Source organism: Octodon degus, unplaced genomic scaffold (genome assembly GCF_000260255.1).
Source record: "Octodon degus isolate 3935 unplaced genomic scaffold, OctDeg1.0 scaffold00012, whole genome shotgun sequence".
In the NCBI taxonomy this organism is placed as follows: domain Eukaryota; kingdom Metazoa; phylum Chordata; class Mammalia; order Rodentia; family Octodontidae; genus Octodon; species Octodon degus.
In genome coordinates, this window is record NW_004524588.1 from 7,418 (window position 1) to 17,197 (window position 9,780).

Below are 9,780 nucleotides of genomic sequence, written 5' to 3' on the forward strand. Positions count from 1 at the left end.
TCCCCCAGCACCACATGCCAGCCAGCCCCGCCCCAGGTGGGCTGACCTGGCCACACACACACACATAAATAAAAAAAATTTAAAAAAAATATCCTGAAATGAAAGGAGAGCTGAAAAATAGCATCTCAATTATAACAGAAAGTGATAGGAAATTTCTGTTCTCAGGCAGAGACAATTTTTTTTTTTTTTTTGCATTATGTGCTATCCGAGATTAGATAATATCCATGCCTAATATTTTGTGTTTTTCAGCATTCTCACAACTGTAGTGGATTCTCTGAAAACAAGATCAAGTCCTGGATGCCTAATTGGTCAAGGAAGTGAAAAATCCCATCATACATCTGTGCTTGAATTTAGCTAAATGAAAATAGCTGACTACAAAGACTAAATTCCAATGAGTCTATATCTGTGAGCTAGGAGTTAGTGCTTACGTACTGCACTTGAATGTAGAGTGGATGTTATGATTCTGACCATCAAAATGATAATTGTTTCAGTGAACACTTTCTGTGTGTGTGTGTGTGTGTGTGTGTGTGTGTGTGTGTGTGTGTGTGCATGGCCGGCTCAGTCCACCCTAGGGGCAGGGCTGGTGCAGTGTGTGGTGCTGGGGATCACAGTCCCTGGATGCTTGCCTCAACTTGCTGAAGCAGGTGCTATAGATAGCTGGCCCCCACACTTGTTAATATGCTAGATTAAATATTTGACAATGTATTTTAAAAAGCAATGTCATACACATTAAAAACATACATTATTTTTTCATGTAATAAAAAGTTTGGTGTGGTGGTACATGTCTACAATCCCAGCCCTCTGGAGACTAAGGCAGGTGGAACACAGTTCTAGGCAACTATGGGCTACATAGTTTCAGGCCAGGTTGGATTACAGAGTAAGACTGTGTCTCAAAAAATTAAAATATGACCAGTGAGATAGTTCAATGGACTAAGTGCCTACTTAGGCAAGTGCAAGGACCATTCCATTCCCAGTACCACATGCCTTGCAAGTCCCACCCTCAGGCACACTGAGCCGGCCTTGGAGACCGGGTGTGGTGGTACACGTCTGTAATTCCAGCTCTGGGGAGGCTGAAAAGAGAAGGAACACTAGACTCTGAGCTGTATAGTGAGGCCCTGTACCAAACACATTTTTTTTAAAAAACCTAAAATATATAAATGATTTAACTAATTAAAAGAATTTGAGGGTCATGCTGGACACAAATAGATAAGGTCTATTATTAGATGAAAAATTACACTAAGGAACAAAACCAAAACTGAAGACATCGTCTAATGGGAAAAAAAAAAATCAGGAGATGGGATAACTGGTAGCCAAACTGATTTTGCAGTGTATTTAAAATTTTAATTAGAAATACATAATTTTGTAATTATGAAAAAATTCCTCTAACATACTTCACATCCTCAGAAAGAACAGTGTGTAAGAACTCTTAGTACACTTTAAATATTTGAATGATATTTTATTTTGTATCAAAACTTTCTCCACCTGTCTTGCTCATTTTTCCTACATCAATCTTCATTCAAGAATATCCAGAAAGAATTAAGAACTTTAAAATTAGTGTTAACTCTAGAAAAATGAAGTAAAACTGGAACTGCCCAGTGAAATAGTCATAAAAAGACTGAAACAATCTTTGGTATAAATTAAATTTTATTTAAACTTCTTCAAAGACAGTTTACCAGAATGCATGCATAAAATCATATTTAATGTTAAACATATTCATTCAGTTTAAAAATTCAGATAACTATGTATCTTTATACTTGACAATTTCATGCATAGGCATACAACTTCCATTTTAAAAACACATCGTTTCAAATATTTGAAAATTGTGTAAGACAGCTTGAAACATTTCACACGTCCTAAAAGTAGACAGCAGTAATAATTTAGGAAGAAAAGGTGATATTTTTTAGTAGTCTTGCTTCTCTATTGTCTACTAATCTGCCCAAGGAAACATTTAAATAAGCCGTTGCTTGCAGATGTAACGATTGTTCTTTCCACAGGATTCAGTCAAAGCCACTTGTCTTGGGTTATATTCTACACACTTCCCTGGAGCTGGAGTTGGAAGCAATGGGAATCTGTAATGAAGAGGAAAATATTAACATATGGAAAAAAGAAATGAAAGTACTCACGGAGATTTGTTTCATTAAAGGATTGACTGTTAAAGCTATTTGAGTGAGAGATTAACAAACTACGATTTTTCTATCAATAGCCAGAATTTTCATAATTTTAGAGTACAGTACTATGCAAACTTATTTCTTTCAATAATCAATAGTGTGGATGGTAGAGGTTTCATGAATTTTGTTTTGTATTTTATTGCTGTGGTTTACTTTGTTTATGACATACCATATGATTTCATGTATAACAAGCCAAAGCATAAATCTGCCATTGTATCATTTTGCAAATCCCATCTTCATGAATGAAAATGAGCTTCAAATATTACAACAGTCATATAAAAAGCAGAGGATATTTGGAACATGGAAGATGCTAAGAACATTGAGCTCTAGCAGAATAAAGAAAATGATGAACACAGATTTTCTCTGAATTGCCTTTATATATACGTTAGCATCTGTATATGCATACATGCTTTCAAATTCTTGGAACAAAAGTGAAAATGAAGGGGGCTGGAGAGATGGCTCAGTGGTCTAAAGCGCCTACTTGGAACAAGCTTGGCAAAGCACAGGGACCACGGTTCAATCCTCCAGCACCACATGCCAGCCAGCCGCGCCCCCTGGTGGGCTGAGCTGGACACACACACACACACACACACACACACACACACACACACAATAAATGTTAAAAAAAAATTAAAAAAAAGTGAAAATGAAACATGCATCAAAGTTTCTATGGTCACAAGTACACTAACTTTCACTTGAACATAAACTTGATTTGCTAGTTGATTGCTATTCTGGTTTGTCTATCTTTTATGTATTCTCATGTCCTTCACAGGTTTTTTTAAGTATGAAACCACTGGCTGTGACCCTCATGAAAAGAACAAAATAGTCTAAAAGAGCAAAAAAAATGTGAAAGGCCAAAAACTTACAACTTCTTGGAAGGAGCCGAGCCATCTTCCCACAACCAGGTATCATGTTCTTTATTAAAAGAGAGACCAATCCAAAACAGCACTGTGGTGGTGTTCATAAAAGCCTACTTGGAAACAGAGACAAATAATTTTAAATCTCCTCTAGGAATACAGTATTTTAAAGGAAGTTAGTGTTCAGGATAAGATTGAGCCCGTCCATCACAAAAACTGAAATCATTCTTCTCATTTAGAAGCTATAATCCTGTGCCTTAAATTTTTTCCTTGATGAGACCCATTCTTTTATGGAGAAAGTAATTGCTATAAATCTCCCTTTTTACATCATACAGTCAGGTTGAATTTCCAAGAAACAATTCTCAAAAGGGGAGGAATAGTTAAATTTAATCTCTTCTGAATAGCATTTTGAAAGATAAACTTCATGGGCCTTGCCTTCTCCACCTAACATAAATGCCGCATGCCCCTGGAGAACTTCATTTATTTCACAAGAATTGGGTAATTTTCATAATCATATGATCCATTACTAGTTCTGTATTATGTCCCAGAAAGAACAAATCCTACATAGTTACATAACTAATTATAAATTCTATACAGAGAACTAAAATTTACAGCCTCTTGATTCTTTGACTAAAACTAGTAAAAACAATGACATGTTGGGATTTCTTTGAATTCTCCCTGAAAAGTTTCTTACACTTTGTCTGGTATCTATCTAGACTTTTATGCCTAAAGCATAAATATGTGAACATGTTAATTTAATATTTATAATGATTGTTTCAATCAACCTGAAATTGATAAGTGACAAGTTTATCTATTTTTGTATCTGACTGAAAAACTGACTCAAAGCCGTCACCTTATGTAGACACCATTTTGTAGGGGTCAAGTAGTAGGAAACAAGAAGTAAGTACGTGCCAATTCATCCCTGTTTTGGAGCTGCAGAAGACTGGAGTTGTGAGAAGCACAGAAATGCCTACTTTCCTCCCAAGACTTTCTATCATAAGAAATGAAGTAACAATTGCACTGGTAGCCGATCCACTTGTCTTGGCAAGAACAGCAGTCAGGTACTAAGGAAAAAAAAAAAAAAAAACCAATGTGACAGATGACCCTGACAATTTTAAATTGATTTCAATCCTATTTAGTCATTAAAACATTACTTGCATTTATTATTTTTTTTCTACAAATATTCTTTAGGAATCTACTATATAGACCACAGTTCAGAAATATTGATGTGAACAAATCAAATATGGCATTTTACTGATAAGATTATATTGTAGAGATACATTCATAATTACAGTAAATAACAGCCAGGCACTTCAGTACATTTTATAATAATTATATATGTGATAAAATAAAGTAAGGGAGGTTAAACATCATGTAGTAAAGCAGAGGATGGGGAGACAGTTAGAAGAAAATAGTTTAAGGAAGTTATCCAAAACTGACTTTAGTAAAAATAGAAGTTAAGTAGATGAAAGAGATCTATAGGAGGAAAATATTTTAGCATATTTCCTGAATCACCAGAAAGTATAACATATTGAGAGAATTCTGAAATATTTGAGGTAGGCATGGTGGCACAAGCCTGCAATCTCACCACTTGAGAGGCTGCAACAGGAGAACTACCATGAGCTCAAGGCCAACCTGGATACACAGAGAGACCTTGCCTCAAAAATAAAAAATTCTGATATATTTAGATATATTATCTTTCAACCATGAAGGTAAATAAAGAAATTACCTTCAAGTTGGATCAAAAGGCTTATTAGTGACAGAATCTTCAAATTTATCTATACTAAATAAACTGTGACACATGGTAGGCACTCCAGTCATTGGCAGATGAGTGCTTTGCAGTCATTGGAATGAGATATAAGTGAAGTTCTGTAAGTTCATAGATGATAATGACACAACTTGAAGACATTTGGAAAAGATTAAAATTTGGGCATTGAGCTAGCTTTCACTGAATAAATAAGATTAATAATTACAAAAATTGCTGTACTGCATTCTGAATCCTAGAAGGATTTATACAAGGTAAAAGGAATGTGAAATAAGAATAAGAATTAGCGATAGTTTTTATCTATTTATCTACCTATTTATTATGCTTTAATGTGTTTGGTACAGGGTCTAAATATGCAGCTCAGACTCGTAGTGATCCTCCAGTTTTCAGTGCCCAGGGCAGGGCCTGAGCAGCATGTAGTACCAGGGACGAACCCTGGTCCCAGCCTCAAGGCAAGAGGGCCAACCCAGCACAGGTTGAAAGCTCCACAGCTGTGAGCCAAAATAAACCTTTAAACATTTTCTCAAATAAGTTGCTTACCTCAAGTATTTGAGACAGAAATATAAAGTGAACACCTGCATATCCAATATAATTTAGTCATTTTCACATTAATGGAGAAATGTGACTACAGTCAGAACATTTATATTACTAAGTGCAATATTCTTATGTTCCAAACACCAAGACACTTGGTTTAATCTGTTATCAAACATAAGGTTTGCCAATCAATGAAACCTACCTTTCTGGAGTCCTTTGATGGATACTGGAGCTGTTGATTGAACACTTTGTTTAGTGAAGGCTGTAAAATATTAGAGATATTGTTAAGTAGGCATGGGATTATGAAATAACAAATTATTACACTTTAGTAAAATGAAAGATGCATTATTAAATTATTTGATCATGACTTTTATCAGTATGTAGAAAGGGACACTTACTATTTTTCAATAAAATTCCCAAAGTAGCCATCAGTGAAAGGCATATTACTCCCAGGAATCCAGAAATTAATCTCCACAGAGTGACATGAGAAACTGCAGAAAGACAGAGGACATAGGTTAATGATTTAAAGAACAAAAACAGGCTGTGAAATTTTCAAGAGCAGAAACCAGTAGAGATTAATCCAAAAAACTCTTCATTTCATCAGGCATCAGAAGTGATGGGGAAAGGCAATGTGGAGTCCACTTCCAGGCCATGAGTTCCAGTAGACACATGGGAAGATCTCACCTGCTGGGTGGAGAAACCACACCTTGCAGACTTTGAAGGTAGGGGTGGTTGTCAAATACAGGGATCTGGATGTCGTTTATACACATGACCTAGTCTGTTAGGTAAACAGAAGGAAGACAGAAATTTTATAGTCACCTGATAATGACTTATAGGTACCAATGAGTTCAGGATTATTGCATGGAAACAAACAAAATTGAGATTTTATTTGTACATTTTGTAGGAAGTGACTATCTTTGGACATTGAGAAAATACTGGGGCAGAAAATATTTTATGGAACTAAGTGAGCCATTCAAAATCCAAAATATCATTTTTTTAATTTTTTTTGAATGTTTATGCTAGAGAGCTAGCAGTATAAGTGATTTCAGTTAAAAAGCCATCATTTAATTTTGGAAATTGAACCAAAAATTTCACCTATTTTAGCAACTTTTTGTGGAAATTTATTTGATGTGGAGCAAAATGTGCTATCATATCTCTGGAAATTTGTATCAGTGATTTGATAAAGAAATACCAAAAAAAAAATCTGGATCTTAAATTTTGCTCATCTGTCTTTACCATGAGATCTACATGTGCAAACATCATATGTCTCCTTAGTGTGAGAAGCTGAAAGAGGAAAATGGAATCTAAAGGGCACAATAGATACTGGGAAAGGGGAATAAATTTATTCAAAAGGAAAGAGTTACTGTCATGAAAAGGACAGGAGAGGGAGTGGGGGAAAGATATTTATCTTGTCTTCAAGAAGGATGGTTTGAGCAGCTGTACTGTGTGTTTTTGCTGGTTCATGGAAGGGAGCAGTTAATGCTTTAATTTATTTTGTCTCCTTTTGTTGGTATTTTTTCTCTTCTTAATTTCTTATACATTTCTTTCTTCTTCCAATTTTACATGCATATATCTGATAATATGAATAACTGGTTGGAAGACAACACTATGCATTACAACCAATACTGCATTACAACAAATTCATATTACTTTGTTAAGTGAAATTCTTTTTTTTTTTTTTTTTTTTTTTTGGTGGAACCGGGAATTGAACTCAGGTCTTTGCTCTTGCCAGGGAAGCGCTTATTCCACTGAGCCATCTTCCCGGCCCCTAGTGAAATTCTTTATCACTTGTAATTATTTCTGTTTTAATTCTAATTTGTACTTTCTTTAAAAAGTTAAAAAATAAAAAAACAAAATAAAATGTAACCAATCTGCTAGATTGTTACATTTCTTTTGGAGCAATTTGTGTTGTTAATAACCAATACATATACATAACAACTAGTATTAACTATACACACACTAGTGTGCTTAATTATGTAGTGACTGGTATTAATTATCTATAGTAGTATATCTGAGTATGTTTAGGAGTGTGGTCTCACTTATATGTAAAAGTAATCATGAAGAACAATTGTCCTTTACCTTAAGCTTTCTGGATTTAAACTACATTTTAAAAAAATTTTTATTCTTTTGAAGCAGGGTCTCACTACACAGTTCAGACTCATAGTGAACCTCCTGTCTCAGCCTCCCCAGTGCTGGGCTTACGGGTGTGCAGCGCAATGCCAGGTTTCAAGGATGACATGGTACGCCCAGGGTTCCAGGACCAGCTCAGCATGTGGTACCAGGGATCAAAGTTAGGACCTTGCACTTGCCAGGCAAGGACTTAGACTATGAAGCTATCTTCCTAGCCCTAAACTACATTTTGTGACTTGTAGTGTTATCAGATTATTGAGCAATTACTAACTTTAAATCTGGCTTTCAGTGATGAAAACCAAGACCGTTATTTTAATCCATGAGTAAAATGATGATCTGATAGATTAAAACTACTACATGATAGATTATTTACAACATACTTTCTACCTGCAGTTTCTCAGAAAAGCTAAGGGATAAGAAAACTGTACCACTACCCTTTTTTGCCTTTAACTAAGTTGTGAAGTGTGACTGTCACAACTGGTGCTTTTCTCCTGAATTTATTATCTGATTTTACTATGTAAATCTAGTGTTCACAGATGACTTCTTTACAGTAAAATTTATTCATTACATTACAGCATTTTTGGTAAAAATTTGTCACATTGGGCTAGAGTTATGGGTCAGTGACACAGCACCTGTGTCACTGAACATTTCAACATTAGACAATTCTGTATTATCATTATCACATTCTTTAAAAGTTGATGTCATGAACAACACAAGATATCAGTCAATCTGTGTGATTTTTGGATGTTAAATTTTATCAAAAAAAATTAATTTGTCACATTTAATAATATCTCACCATGCAGATTTCCATTAGCCATAAGAATTTTGTTATATTACAGCCAGTATACAAAATATTTTTAAAACAAGTTCTTATTTTCTAATTCATCACTCCTCCCAATTTCAAAATCTTTATGCTAGCTACCTTATTATTCAGTGAGGTTGTTCATACATATTCTTTTCTACAATCTCTATTTTTAGAAGATTTACTATTTATTTTTAAACTATCAAAGAAGCTTAGACATTTGTAGTAAGAGATTAAAAGGCCTCAAATTCTGTTTGATGAATTTGTGTAAGGATATTTACTTTTATTTTCCCAACGAACTCACACTTTAAATAGTAGGATTTCTACTAGATAGATGAGAAAAAAGTTTCAATAATTTTTTTCTTTAGGTATCAAAGCTAGTAGTCACCTAAGTCAGAAACCAAACAGAAATTTATCCAGATCCAAAGTATTTAATTCATCATACCCTGTCACTGACCCAGCATACTACTTGGGAGTGTGTCCTTTCCTAATCTCTGCAGAGGCTATTTGTGATCAATCAGTTTGTAAAAACATTAGAGGGGAGAGATGTAGCAGCACTCTGAACTTGGTATGAAGTTGCCACCATCAAAGTGTGGCTTCAGGACTTCAGATCGTTCACAGCAAATTGAGTTGTGACCTATAAACAAAGCGTTTCTCTCTTTCTCTTTCTCTTTCTTTCTTTCTTTCTTTCTTTCTTTCTTTCTTTCTCTTTCTTTCTTTCCTTCCTTCCTTCCTTCCTTCCTTCCTTTCTTTCTTTCTTTCTTTTTCTCTTTCTCTCTCAATTTTTACAAAACTGCATATTCTTGTATTAAAGTTACTTTCTCATAAGCTTTGCTCTTGAACATTTCAACATTAGACAATTCTGTATTATCATTATCACATTCTTTAAAAGTTGATGTCATTAACAACACAAGATATCAGTCAATCTGTGTGATTTTTGGATGTTAAACCCTTTTAATTGTTGTGTCATTAATATTTGGCATTCTTTATTAGGTTTTATACTGAATTTAGAGCTATCCCTGCCCTGAGATTAGCTCACCCATGAGATACATGTTCTATTTATTTTTTGTCATCTGGTTTTATGAATAGGCTGCACGTACCTGCCATGAGAAGCAACTCTTCAAGTTCATGCAGAGAAGTCACGGAGTGCAGTCATTTAAGAAAACAGATACTGAATCAGGGAGTTGAGAAGGAGGCTAAAAATAAAGAAATTAAAAAGAAAAAAATTCTTGAATGCTTTACTGATGAGATGCAGATGTGTTGTGTATAAAGTGGTAAAAGCACACGCTCCTAAGCTGTTCTGAGAACCACAGTACAGGAAATTCTCACTGGAACACAAACACTCTGACCAGATCTAAAGAGAGTGGGAAGAAATTTGTTTAATCATGTCTGCATATCACAGTAATCTTCAAAAATTATTTGAGAAAAAAGAGAAAGATGAACAAACCAAAAGTAAACTCACTTGCAAAAATAATGCAGAATTTTACATATCTACAAATAACAAACATTTGTTATTTACCTTGT

General features: G+C 34.6%; 1 protein-coding gene across 1 annotated transcript; it reads right to left on the bottom strand.

Moving 5' to 3' along the window:
- Positions 1 to 1,701: 1,701 nt before the first annotated feature.
- Positions 1,702 to 9,535, bottom strand: Klrd1 (killer cell lectin like receptor D1). The gene is made up of 6 exons (XM_023709576.1): positions 9,357 to 9,535; positions 5,723 to 5,815; positions 5,527 to 5,586; positions 3,938 to 4,089; positions 3,035 to 3,138; positions 1,702 to 2,069 (listed from the first exon to the last, which is right to left on the bottom strand). Exons 1-6 carry the CDS (start codon positions 9,361 to 9,363, stop codon positions 1,949 to 1,951), a joined length of 537 nt encoding a protein of 178 aa, XP_023565344.1. The 5' UTR covers positions 9,364 to 9,535; the 3' UTR covers positions 1,702 to 1,948.
- Positions 9,536 to 9,780: the final 245 nt, after the last annotated feature.

What these genes read in the sequence shown, in the direction of transcription:
- Klrd1 (XM_023709576.1), bottom strand. An exon ending in GGGAATTTTATTGAAAAATA is followed by an intron (nt 5,587 to 5,722) that starts GTAAGTGTCCCT and finishes AATATTTTACAG; the next exon opens with CCTTCACTAAACAAAGTGTT. An exon ending in TCCAAAACAGGGATGAATTG is followed by an intron (nt 3,139 to 3,937) that starts GCACGTACTTAC and finishes GTTTCCAAGTAG; the next exon opens with GCTTTTATGAACACCACCAC.